This window comes from Thalia democratica, unplaced genomic scaffold (assembly GCF_965202585.1).
Source record: "Thalia democratica unplaced genomic scaffold, ktThaDemo2.hap1.1 HAP1_SCAFFOLD_598, whole genome shotgun sequence".
Lineage (NCBI taxonomy): Eukaryota > Metazoa > Chordata > Thaliacea > Salpida > Salpidae > Thalia > Thalia democratica.
The window spans coordinates 1-14,126 of record NW_028139614.1 but is presented as its reverse complement, the minus strand read 5'-3'; the positions used below and the strand labels follow the sequence as shown (position 1 = coordinate 14,126).

Sequence of the window (14,126 nt, the reverse complement as noted above, 5' to 3'; positions counted from 1 at the left end):
GCTTTTAAACTACAAGTTAAACTACTTGGGGAACTTTTTTAATTGGCGGGCCAGATTAACCAGAAAATATATTATGAGGGCCGGACTTGTTAAAAAAGTCTTAGCAGCGAGCGTAATTTTGAAAATTGTATTATAGAATTTTATAATTATTTGAAGGTAAAATTAAAATAAATAAAATATACATACACTACATACTGTGAACTAACGACAAGCTAAATAGCACGTTTCAGATTCTAGTTATTAATAGATTCAACTTAATTTGGGAGAAAAAGGTTTCTAAGCTAAAAAATACGTCGTAAGACAAAAATTTCTGTACTTTTTTCACCACTAATTCAAACTGTAAACTTATAGTTTTTTTTTAACAAGAAGCATTATGATTAAAATAGATTATGCCATACCAAAAAATTTGTTACTTACTATAGAACAAGGCTGAAACTATCGAAAACAACTCAAACTCATTACAAACATGTTGTTAATAGTTTTTTTGTAATTTTTTTGATTTATTTTCGATCATGAAACATGGAGTTAAGTGTTTGGTGACTTTTTCTACAATTTCTTCCAAAGGTACATTTTTTTTAAAGTTTTTTGTATCAAATATTTCACAATTGTCTATACTGAAAGGTGTAATTCTATCCAATCTCTCGATTAACTCAAAAGTATAGTTTATAATCAAAATTTCTTTTTAGCACTTACGACGTTTCGCTGCTCATATTAAAACAGCTTTACAGAGTCAAATACTTTGGAAAATAAACGCTGTAGTGTTGTTCATACTTGATGAGTAGCAAAACGTAGTAAGTCAATAAAGTATTTCCGCAAAAACACAGTTGATTTTATAAAAGTCTTCATGCTAAAAACTTAGTACAAAATCAACTTCAAATTTACCTTGTGAGGTAACGGAGGCCACTCTTCTCCGCTGCACTGCACGACGGACTCAGTGTACTCGAGAATAAGCCGACACTGAGGCACCGAAGCCAGCTTGGTTAAGACTTCCAACGAGCACAAGCAATTCTCTGTTGCGTAACACAGACATTCGTGCACGTCAGTTTCCATTTGTGACGTCATACAAGACCTCAACTCGGTTATTGCTAACCTAAATAAAAAGTGTTGATTTTCAGTTCGACTTCTAGATAGTTGTACAATTAGATTAAATAACAAAGTTTATAATTTTATAAAAATAATATTCTAACTATTTTTTATTTTTCATTACATACTAATGATAAAAAATTGCGCTTTTAAAAGTTAGGTAAGTTATTTAAAAAAAAAAAAAATTGCATCAGATAAATATACCTGAAACCAGCACACCCAACTCTGGACAAGAGGCTTGTTTCAGATGTTATAAGAAACACGCAGTAGTTAAGGTATGATGTCCACAGATGGTAAGCTATACCGCCACTTAAACAACTCTCCATAGCTCTTTAAATAATAAAATTGTAATTTAATGCAGTTAGACTGAAAATAAAATCAGCAATATTCCTTTTTAAACAAAGTAAAAACAAATGGTTATCTTAGTATATATTATGACTACTTGTATTTAAAATTACAGATTCGTAATAAATTTAATTCTGAAGATAAATAAGACTTATCAATTTTTTTATATCATATTAAAAAATACAGTTTATAAAAGTGTATATAATTCTGAAAATTTACGAGATTTAAACGATATAATAGTTTTACTCAAACTTATACCTTAACTGAATGGTACTTTTTTAGAATACTTTTATTAAATACTTATCATAAGTAGGGTATGGTTTAAAATATGATAATATTAAATTACTAACGACTTGATAACGTCAGAAAGAAGCTGTAATAGGTTTGTTATCACTTGTTTAACTCTATTTTTGGTCTTTAAAGAGGATTCCACATTGACAGAGGAAAAACGATGCAAAAATGGAAATACTTGCGAAATAAGCAACAAACAAACGTGACTACATTCTGTTATTGAATTGGTTACTTATATAATAAGTATTATGTTTGAACTAGTATAACTTTTTATATTTTATTTAAAAAAAATTATTCACTTTAACAAGATGGAAATTTTCATTATTCAAATGATTAAAAATATTTAAAACAAATTACAGTCATGCCGGGAACTTTTATATCATAAAAAATGTTTATATTAAGTTTGGGTTTAGTTTTTCTTTTTAAGTAACAACAATAATTTTATAAAAATATCAATAAAACATTTTATCTTTCAACAGTATTGAACAACTTTTTAAAGGTGGTATTTCGACTTGCTTTATTACCAGATATTTTTATTACATAAGTACTCATCTTATGAATAATTCTGTCATCAGTAGTAAAAGAAGTAGTTATCACAATATTCTAAAGTATTTTTCAAACCAAGCTCTTTTTGTTGAAATCTTATAAACTGGTTGAGAAAATCAGATAGCTTCAACAGCTTTTCATTTTCAACCGAATTCGCAGTAAATACACGCTCAGCGATGCAGGTAACAACTTCATGCATTAGATCAATTTTGCTCTTCTTACAACCGTCTGTGCCTTGAAACGCAACCATGTTTTATTTCCATAATAAGTTTACTCATACTTATTAATACATAAAGCTATAATAGTTTATAATGTACAATATTAGAAAAAAGTTGTGTACAACAACTATAATAGATATAGTAAAAAAAATATGTTAGGATAAATAATTTTGAAAGACACTTAGAGGTCTATAGAAATTTACCAGATTTAATTTTTTGTTATATTAAAATAAATTTGGCTTTAAATTTTATAAATTTGTTGAGTTTATACTTAAAAAAACGTTATTAGTTACTTTTGGTTCCGTCTTTTAATACCACTTTTAGTTTAAAACTTTTAACGTTACTCGAGTTCAATTCTTCTTTCCAAAGATATCCTTTCGTCAACAAACAATTTTCTGTTCGTAAAAATTACAACGTATTAAAAACAAAACTTAAAATGACAGCAGATTTTGCAACAATTAAAACTTTTTAAATCAAAGATAAAATTGAGTTTAAAAACAAAATCTGAACACAAATGTAAATTAGACTTTTGTTTCAATAGTTTATTTGAATTAATTAAATTAAGATTATGCAGGTGTCCAATTGTTGTAAAACTAAGTTTTTTTAATTAAAAATTGCAAGATGCTATTTTTATGAAAATCTATATTTTGATAATAAACAAAAGTCCTTTGATAACCTTTTATGGTTTACATCGAGTAAAAAGTATTTAATACTGTTAATATTCAAGTAAGACAGGGTTACCAAATTTTTATTTTTATTTTTACCAGGTTTTCTGAATTTCTTCCAAGTTTTTGAAACTACAAATAGTTTTATATAGTATAAAAACATTGAAAAGATACTGTAAAGCTACTTAGATTGTGTTTTTCAATATTTATTTTTTAATGACACAAACATTTTTTAATCTAAACAAAACTTTATTACTTTACATGTAGATATTCTTTTAAATTCCAGGTTTATCCAGGACTTTAGTGATTTCTTCTGAGATTCCTTCTGAGATTTAATTCTCAAACTCCAGATTTTTTCAGGATTCAAGGTTTTTTGGCAACCTTGTTAAGATAATTTTTCACAGCATATTTAAGATACTAGAATAAGATTCATTAACAGCTACTTAATGCAATAAATTTATAGATAATTACTTACTTGCCAATAAATTTTTGTAATTCATAACTGATGGTAAATAAGTATTTTTCAGCACAATTGTTATACGTTCATAAACTTCTTTAATGTACCTATTATATATATTAATCACTGTAAATTGGTGGTTTAAAAAAAAGAATTTTATATAGTTTACTATTTTTAAGTATGTTTTTAAACTAAACATTCACATCTTATCAATAAAAATGAAGTAAAATATTTTAATAAATAAAAAAAATTAACAGAAAGCAATTGAACTATTTTACTAAAAATAAAAACATTTTAAAATAGTATTTAATTTTAACATTTTATCTTACTAAAATAAACTATGTTTAAAGAAATTTTCATCAAAAGTCTTAAGACATTATACTTGGATTAACAAAAATAGACTAGTGTTTTCTTCTCGTGTTTAAAAATAAATAATGTTTGTAACCACTAAATATAATTTTTGTAAAAACACGTTCACTATATGTTTTGTATGTTTTAGAGTTGATGTTATTACCTATATTATATAGTCAACATATATAGAAACTAACAAAAGAAAATCTTCAGTGTATAAGTCATTTTTGCAATACATATCTAAAGAAAACGAAATAAAGTCATTTGCAAACTTTTCAAGCAAATAACAGTCACTACCAGCTACACTTGAAAAAGACTGACACAAACGAACGGCTACCGGTTTCTAAAATTCAACATTAAAAAATTTTCATTAAGAAAACTTCTTTTAACAATCGTAAACTATTTTAATTTATTATATAAGGCTTAAAATTTATAAGTTATTATCAATAAATACATGGAGAGTAAACTAATTACTATTTATAAATCTTTTTTTTTGCAAAGATAAAAAACGCTAGTCTTACTTTGTCTTCTTCTTTTGAAGTAAATATACTAATGTTATTATTAACAAGAGTAAACAAGATGCTCCATCCCGATCTTATTTGATCTGGTAGTCTGTCCACCAAGTCTCCAACGCATTCACTTATCTTTTAAATGAAATTTGCTGTAAATAGTTTTACTGCCATACCGTAAACTTAATTTTATTTTACATATATGCACTGTTTAGCTACGCCTTAAAAAAATTATGATATGTAGTAAATTTTAGTTTGCTTTATATAGAAGATAAACTTATAAAAGTCGTAAAGTAATCATGATAAAGCTTTGATTTCACATTTAGTACAAAGTTTAATTTTTAAAACCTGGAAAACATTTTATTTAAAAGTGATGTTTTTATAAGCTTTTTTTTTTAATATTGCAAAACATTTCAGGAGTAAAAATCGGAAGCATGTACTAGAAAAGGGGTCGGCAGCCTTATGTAACTCGCGGGCCAATTTTCCTAGGAAAAATTGCTCTCGGGATGCATTATTTAGAAAAAAAGCCTTTAGGACCGCTTTTTTTTAAAGTTCTGGTAATCAGTATAAAAATATTGCTTAACATCAAAAAATGTGATAAATTAAGCAATATAGAGCACTAATTTAGAGTTGATTTTTGAATTATTTATTGAATTAATTGAATTATTTAACTATTTATTTTTAACTTTAATTAAACTATTGGAACATAAGTGACTAGTATTTTACAAAAAGTTATACAAGACACACACTTTCAAAAACACTAAATATATTTCGATCAATTCTCTTCAGTAGAGACAATGATAACAAATGATAAGATTTTACACACTTATATAAAACCAAGTAATCATAAAGTAATCAAGAGGTTAATAAAAGACAAAAGCAATTAGTAAAAGTTAAAACCAAATAAGTTCATCTTTAAATATTTATTGAATTAAGAGCCTAATTGTCAGTTTAAATAAAAAAATCTTTAATTTTCGTAGTTTTTAAAATGTATACTTTTGACTGAAAAAGAGCTCGCGGGCCTCATATTTTGACTTTGGCATTTGGCCCGAGGGCCGTAGTTTGCCGACCCATGTACTAGAAGTACGATACTTAAAAAGGTATCTTAAATATCTTTAAAAGTAATCAACCTTGTAAAAAACAAACTCGGATAGGTTCAAATCAGTAGACTTAAAACAGTTAAAAGTAAAAAATAACAACTTCTAAAAGTTTTTTAAACTATTAAGCGCAAAAGCTTTTCATACTGTTTAGATGCGTTAATTGTATTGAAAACTAACGATAGTCTCAACTTGTCGACAACTCGCATTTTGTAACGAATGATGCAAATTAGTAAAGAGCTGCTTGTTGGTCATGAAAGTGACGAATTCATAATTTAAACTGACAACTGTGATGTCACAAAGACAAGCAGCAGACGTTGCGGCCATCCTGGGTATTTTGTGAGCGCTCGTCTATAAATATTAGTAGTAAAATAAATAATTATGAGAATATCTTTACTATTTAATAAGTTTTAGCTAACTTTTATTAGTGTACAAATGCTTATTGTTAATGTATTTTTTTAAAGTAAATTTCAAGATTTGTAAAGGGTTTTACTATCATCAATAAAGCTATCAGGTACTTAAAAAATCAATTTTATACCAGTTTTATATGTTTTAAAAATGTTCTCTTTATTTTTAATAATTTTTAAAAGGTAGAAGTTTAGAATTTAAAGTAAAAAATCAATTATAAATTCAACATATGATATTAGAACAGTAAACTTCTTAAAACTGAAAACAATTAGCATTATTGTGTAAATATAAGAACTTCTGCCAAAAAATTTAGCAATACTAACTTGTACGAGTAGTGGAGCAACATAATTTATTATAGTGGTCTTATGTATAAGGGGCAGTTTCTTTATATACGAGTAGCAACAAGTAAAACATCTCAGCAACCAGCTTCTTCTATCAACATCTACGTTACCTTTACATTATATAACTAATTTGAAATAAAGTTTTTTGTTTCCAAGCTTATTTCTAAAAACTTTGGTCGCACAAATTAAAAATATTTATGTTTTTATTTGTTAAAGTGTAAGTGTACAATATTTTTTTTTAACTTTACCAACTCATAGTTAATAGACTCTCATTTTCTTCGATAAAACAGCTAAGAAAATCACGAAGAAGTTGCAAGTTTAATGATTTTAGAATCTGTAAGAGAATAAAATTCATTTAACTAATAATTAAACAATAATTTTTAAATATACATTAAATATTACTTAAATATTACTATACTAATAATGACAAACAGTTGACAGACTTTTAAAATTAAATTTCAGACTAATTATAATAAAATGTTAGTTAAGATAACTTTTATAAAATTTCAAACATAGAACTTAAGAAAACTCATAAAGTTCAAAAAATAATAAAAATATCTAAAGGAAATTTAAAAATTTTAAGCTTGACCATTTATATTTAACTTGACTTTTAACAAAGTAGTAGTTTTATTACAAAAAGAAACCGTTAGTAAAGTTTGTTTGAACTTTTCCACCAATAAATTCATGACATCGCTTTTACATTGAGATGTAATTAAAAAACTTGGGTGGTCTTCATTTATGGAAGTTGTATAAGTGTCGACAGAAAAATTTGGACAATGTTTCTATTAAAAGATAAATATATATATTTGTTTATCAATTTCTATTTTTTCTAGGATACAAAGTTGGCAGCCAAATTTAGTATTGAATTTTTATTTTGTCCTGTTTAGTATTTCCCATTTAATTTTGTAGTCTGATTTGTTAACTTTTAAATTCTAAATGTAGTTTTCCAGTATCTTTTAATTTCCAAATGTAGTTTGCCAGTTCAAAGATATAGGAATCACAAATCTTCATTCAGCAACATTAACAAAATATATAACAGAACTGGCAAACTACATTTGGAATTTAAAAGATAACAATACAAACTACAAAATTAAATGGGAAATACTAAACAGGACAAAATCAAAACTATATACTAAATTTGGCTACCAACTTTGTATCCTAGAAAAAAATAGAAATTGATAAATCAGTTAAGAACATAACACTAAACAAGAAAAGCGAAAGACAGAATATATGCATTCATTACCAAAAATATTTTTTAGTGAAATCAAAACTAATTAAATATTAAATAAAAGTAAAATTAAGCCGCGAACACGAAAAGTTTAAAACATTCTTCTCATACAGTTTAAAACGTTTTTCTAATACAACCTTTCCAAACTTTTTAAAATGCCATAAATTCTTAAACTAACGAGATCAGCGTATGTTTTAAAACTTAACTTACTGTACAAAAATCTTCATTATTACTACGTCATAATGATTATAAAATTTTCAAGTTATAAATTAGTGTTAAACATTGTTGATAAAACTTTAGCTTTACTGATGAGTATATGAAGTTATATATCTCATATACGAAACGGTCGTATAAACCTATTGTTTTTTATATCATCAAATAAATAAATATATGTTTTGTCTATATACAGTTATAGTTTGATAATTTGTTATACAAAACATTTGTGAAATTTGTCTCTTAAAAAAGCTTAACTTAAATTTTTGAACAACTTCTTGTCTAACTAGGTTACAACTAAAGCATCTTTTTTTTATAATGAAGTCTTAATACGAAAATTGTCATACTAGAAGTAGGAAAAACTAAGCAACTAAGATCTTAATTGAAAAGTATTAACGTTTGCTTTTTTAAGTAATAAATATTCTAAGAACAGAAGAACTGTAGTTTTATAATTATTTTGCAAAAACATCTAAATTAAAGCAATTAGTAATTTTTGTAATGAATTACTTTTACAGTTTGTTCGATAGATGAAGTACATATGTTATCTTCAAATTTACTCGAAATAGTTTTCTCACTGAGATACAACGACATTCTAAAAAATAAAATATGTTTTAAGTTGTATAAACAACCAGAATATTATGTTTAATTCTACTCAAATAGACAAAAGGTCATTTTTATCTTAGTTTTTAGTATAGGTGCAAACAATTCTTATTCTTTAAATTTGAAAATTCATTAAGAATAAAAAACTTTAGAAAACATTTCCAAGCGGGAGGGTAAACTGTAGCAACATCGATAACTCCATTCACGATATTTTCAACGCAAAATGCACAAGTGAGTACAAAGTTATCTTCTTGTGTGTCTTAAAAAAAATTAAAAAGTTAATTTGATTAGTAAATTTAACTTTTTATTAGGACCATTCAAGTATTGAATTTAAAGTAAAAAAAAGTCTAAAAACTTTTTTTTTTACATTTATACTCAAACCACAAGCAATAAAATTCTTATCATTACTAATCAAAGCTGATTGAAAAAGAACAGTAAAAATTTTATTTAAGTTTTTGCTTATAAAAACTAAAAACCATCAATATATAACTTTAATAACGATAAAACTCTTATTAAAAAGTAAGGAAACTTATCTAAATTATAAAAGCATACTTAATGCCTTTTCACCCACGCTCTTATAAACAAACTTTGCTTTTTAAAAGTTCAGTTTTTAATGAAATTAAATAAAAATAAACACTTTTGAAAAAATTAAACTGTAAACTTACTTATATTTTCAAACAACGAATTTGAAATTATGTTATACCCTTGTAGGGACTTATCCAAAAAACCTAAAATGATGTTTTTATTTTAACTTTTATGCTCTCATTTTAATTAGCAAATTAGTATTTAATACCTAGTTGCTGAGATACTTTTGTAGCCATCAACAAACTCAAAAGATTTATTTCAAAACCTTTTTGATCTTTAAAATTAAACTGGTAATTGTTATTCCAAATTTCAATTGAGCTATTCCACAATATTTGAAAAATTTTCATGGCAAGACCTTTAGCTGTATAACAAACTAAGATTTACTGACTGAACTAATTTGAATGAGTTTTATACAACAAACAAAACAAACCTGCTACAACGGATGGAGACATAAATTTTTGCAGTTTAAATATATCATTTGTGTTTTCACAGACCGGACAAACATCTGTTTTTTTTTAAATACAGTGAGCCTAATAAATTGAAAAACATACAAGGAATAAAAACCATCAAACAAAAGTAAAAATTAATTTAGTTTCGAAAAGCAATGGCCAACAACTAAATCACATAAATCAAATAAATACTTTGTGAGACTACTAGAATTATTTTAACTTACATAAAATATTTTTTAAAGACATTTGACTAAGTATTTTTCATAAGTGCTAATTTATGAGCTTTCATAAAGCTTGAATGCTAATTTAATGTAGTTTAAAAAAAAGTAAATCATTAAAATAATAAAAATACACTTTTTTCAAACCATGTTCAGAATTAAAATAAAAAAAAAGTACTATTGATCATAACTATAATATAAAAATAGAAAATAATCAACTGTGGTGAACTGTATCTCCGCAAAACAAGATAGTTTATATTAAATATTTAAGAGTAAATAAAGTTTTGGATTTAGATTAATATTCAAAAATTAAAATGTTATAGAACGTGACTTCCTTATAAACATTTGTTGCAACTAAACTAAGAAGTTATTATTTTAAAGGATTTTATTGGAGTAAATCAATTTATTTTTTAAATAAAACAAAGTTACATTTAAACCGTCTAACTTTTTAAAACAGCTTACAACAGGTAAAATTTAAAATAAGAGTATTGCGATTAAAAAGGCGTTCATTACATTTGTGATAAACATCAATAAAAAACTCATATGTGGTACATGTTATTGTTTGCATAGATTCAGCTTTCTATAATTTCCTTACAACAAACCTTGAAGAATTTGTAGAATTATCGGGTTCGCTGTAACTTTATTTTGTTGGAATACATCACAACTGGTAACAAGTGTGTAGGTATTTTCAAGCCAGCACTCGTTTATATATACTCCTTTTCTAGCAAGTAAATCCAACCATTCTTTCTAAGAAAACAATTAAGAATAAAAGTAGCAATAAAAAACTAATATTTTTACTAAATACTTTGCGCAAATTTTAACTTGATCATTGTTAAAAGCTTTTCAATACAATCACAATTTCAATGAAATAACAGTTTGTTTGGAGTAAAATTTATATGTACTGTATACTCTGTCATTTTAAAAAGTTTATAACTATTTCAGTTTTTTATTCAAACCTTTGTATATGGTAAGGAGCTCTGTCGCAAGTTATAGTAGTATCCACTGGTTTTTAGTTTGATGGTGAAGAACATTACTTGATAAAACAGCAAATACAACATCTCCGTATGAAACGTGATCACACTGTCATCTCCCACAACCAGTTGGAATTCTTTAAATTTAAACTTTTAAAAAGTGTACACTAAGTAAAATACTTTTCTTATCAAAAAGTTAATTTACATTACTATTTAATTTATGTTATGTAAAAAAAAATTAACACTTGAATAGTCAATCTTTAGTTTTTAGAATAATTTTTGTTAAATTTAAAATTTAGATTTTTTTATTTTACAATCAAGATCGTTTTTCAACCTTGTGGATAAAATAACAGCTAAAATAGTCAAATTACTCTATAAGAATTAAATCATTCACGTCAAATAAATTTAAACTACACAACACTAAAATATTTTTTATTACAAAACAACGAATATGATAACTACCAATGGCTAATTCGCTAGCTGCGGCTTGTAATGACATATCAATTTGATCTATTGTGTTCACATCTAACAATTTCTGCGTAATTTGCTTTAATTTATTGAAGTGTTTTTCTGACATCGATTTTATTTCGTGTAAGCCTAGACTTTCTGTTTTAATTTCACATTTTTAAGCATAATAAAATTAAAGTTATTTAAACTTACGGGGTATCCCTGTACTAATTTAATAAAAGCGTTCCACAGTACTTTAGGTTGGTTATAAATGTAACATACACATAAGCCGAAAAATTTTATAAGTTTAATACTTTAAAAAAGCAATGTTTTTTAAACTTGCAAACTTGTTTTGTCAATGACTAATATTTAGAAAATTAAAACCTATATAAACTCATAACGAACTTGAAGCTTTATTTTCATGCTCAGCAACTATTTGGTCAATTTTTTCAGTTGTCATTTCTTCGTTTTTAACAACTCTCTAAAATTAAACTAATTTAATACAAAAATTTTGTAGTATCTACTTCACTTTTAAGAAATTTACTTTAGAATAATTATTTCTAATCTAGATGATTTTAGCTATACAAAATTATTAAAAAAACTCAATATACATTTTTACCACAACAAATATTTTTCATAGAACAACTAATAAATTATTCATGGCTATGTAGAAATTTGGTTTTTGAAATCATATATGTGCATACCTTCTAAATTGTTGCAAAATTTCAATAGTTTATAAAACTTCAACTTACATACATACAAAACTAACTGCAAAAAATCCTAGTAAAGCTTTTAAGAACTTATTTCTTCAGTATAGTACAAATTGCATATAATTAGCAATTGAAATAAAGTTTTTTTTATAAAATGTTTTAAAAAAAATTAATAAAACCATATTTCATAAAAAAAAGCAATATAGATTTTATGCTTAAGTACCTATTCTTATAAGATTTACAAAACGAAAATAACTTATGCAGTTAGCTCATCAAGTACATGTCTTATTATCCAAAAATAAAATATCACTAATTACCTGTAAATTATAAGTTTCTCGCTGATTTGATGACTTTTTCTTTTGGGTATTTGTTAAACATGTTGAAGTACCGGCAACATAGTCCAAAATTTCAGAAAGTTTCATTGGTAAGACTGAAATTTATACGCCTTTGAGGTTTCATAACTCAATGAATGTTTTTAGATATATATTGGTTTTATAGTTTGATTAATAATTATTTAAAAGATAATTTACTACTAGAAATTAGTATTTTTTCAAAAAAAACAGTTTTCTATAGTAATCACCAGTGAATTAAAATACTGAAATAATTTTTTTTAAAGCATTGGTTTTTTTTTAATCATTTTAAACAAATGTAAAAATTTTAAGCTAATTAAATAAGATAAGTACTTGTTGTCGTGTTGAGTGGTGTTTCGTCGTCACAATCTTCGATAGCTGAGAAATAAGAAGGGAAGAAATAGAAAAAGATCGTCGCATGAAAGCCACATATCTTCACAGGAATCTGTTGCCTATAACGTATGTAACAAATTTTCAAAAATTTATTTATTATTTTAATATAATATATTCTCTGGTGATTATTATAGATATTGTTATAGATTGCATAAATAAAGATCAATTTTTTGTATACTTCATTTTTTTAAACATAAAATGCAAGCTTATTTTTCGTGTTACTATAAATTAAAGATTTGACTGACCTAAAATAGCCAAATTAAAGATGAGTTACACAAACTAACATCACTAGTAGATTTTTCGCTTGAATTAGAACCAATACTTTGATCGGTCAAAAGTTTTTCTTTATAGTTAGACTCATAGTTTGATATCTAGAGGATAATAATTTAAACTAATAAAAAAGTCTAAATATATTTTTTTAATCCAAAAAAAAATCTTACGGTCCTACTAAGTTTTACAATTTAGTTTAACGAGGATAGCGTTTATAAAAGTCTATGAGAAAATATTTGAACTGTTCAAACCTATTTACATAGTTTACTTTTAGAGAGGAACTTTTTTTACAGTAGAATATGCATTGTCTAAAGTTAACTAATTAATAACTTGATCATTACGAAGCATTTCATAACTTATCAAATTGTACAAAACAAGGTACATGGAACTGATACAAGCAAGTGCTGAACGTCTTTGTTCCAGTTTTTTCTCTTCAGTGCAAGAAATACACAGCACGTTTACTAATCTGTTTTTTTTTAACTGTCATGTTAAAATCTAATAGTTCTAAAAGTTATATAAACTAACAGTTGGTACAAAATAATTTGATTAGTTTTTTGTTTATATGAAGCACTTTTAAATGGACCAGCAATATCATACAGTTTCTCTGGGTTCGACCAAATCTGTAGCAAGTAATAACATCTATAAACCTTAAATATCAAAAGCTTTTGGTATTGTTGAGTTTTAAGTATTGTTTAACTTTAAAATAATTTAAATTCTGTTTCTTTCTTATACAGTTATTTTTACTTGGTGTAAAATTTTGTAAAAATAATAACGTTTTTGTGATAAGTTTGTCTGGGTTACACAAAAGTAACATAACGGTTTTAAAAGACATTCAACTCGCCTGTTGCAATACTTTGAAGTTGACATGAAACCTGTTTCGCGACAGTGGCGACAAAAGAAGAGCGAAATAAACGCACAGCTTTTTTCGAAGTTCAAATGTGCAAGCGCCAAAACGACAAACTTCCACCGCTATTTGCATCAATTTGTGGTGAAGAAAGGTCAGCTCGTGTACAAACCTTTCTGCTTAATAAGTATGTAAGTCTAAAAACCAACCATTTTGAAACATTGAACTTTTTTTATTGTCTAAGCAACAATGAATAGAATAAAATAGCTTTGTTTTTATTAAAATAGTAGTTGCGTTTGAATAGCAAATCAATTATTTAGCATATTGTTCAACTTACACCAAAGAAAAATATAAAAGAGTTATCTGGTAGAACAGTGAAAAAAAAAAAACTGCTAGTGGTCATAATACTTATTTACAAATAAGAAATATTAAAATTTGCGCATGCAGAAAAATTTGTTTAACTTATTAAATATTGAAACTTAACTTGTGTGGGATTAAAAAACAATTAAGTTATTTAAGCTAAAAAAGTTTAATAAA

General features: G+C 25.5%; 1 protein-coding gene across 1 annotated transcript; it reads right to left on the bottom strand.

Moving 5' to 3' along the window:
* Positions 1–855: 855 nt before the first annotated feature.
* LOC145846746 (uncharacterized) lies at positions 856–13,724 on the bottom strand. The gene is made up of 27 exons (XM_082953366.1): positions 13,587–13,724; positions 13,271–13,365; positions 13,076–13,211; positions 12,760–12,846; positions 12,416–12,527; positions 12,050–12,162; positions 11,428–11,503; positions 11,038–11,181; positions 10,561–10,712; positions 10,207–10,351; positions 9,368–9,442; positions 9,146–9,298; positions 9,018–9,080; positions 8,500–8,611; positions 8,260–8,344; positions 6,956–7,093; positions 6,564–6,645; positions 6,294–6,421; positions 5,743–5,913; positions 4,478–4,600; positions 4,154–4,299; positions 3,624–3,712; positions 2,777–2,878; positions 2,341–2,499; positions 1,779–1,932; positions 1,288–1,413; positions 856–1,090 (listed from the first exon to the last, which is right to left on the bottom strand). The coding sequence occupies exons 1-27, from the start codon at positions 13,722–13,724 to the stop codon at positions 856–858; spliced, it is 3,339 nt and encodes a 1,112-aa protein (XP_082809492.1).
* Positions 13,725–14,126: the final 402 nt, after the last annotated feature.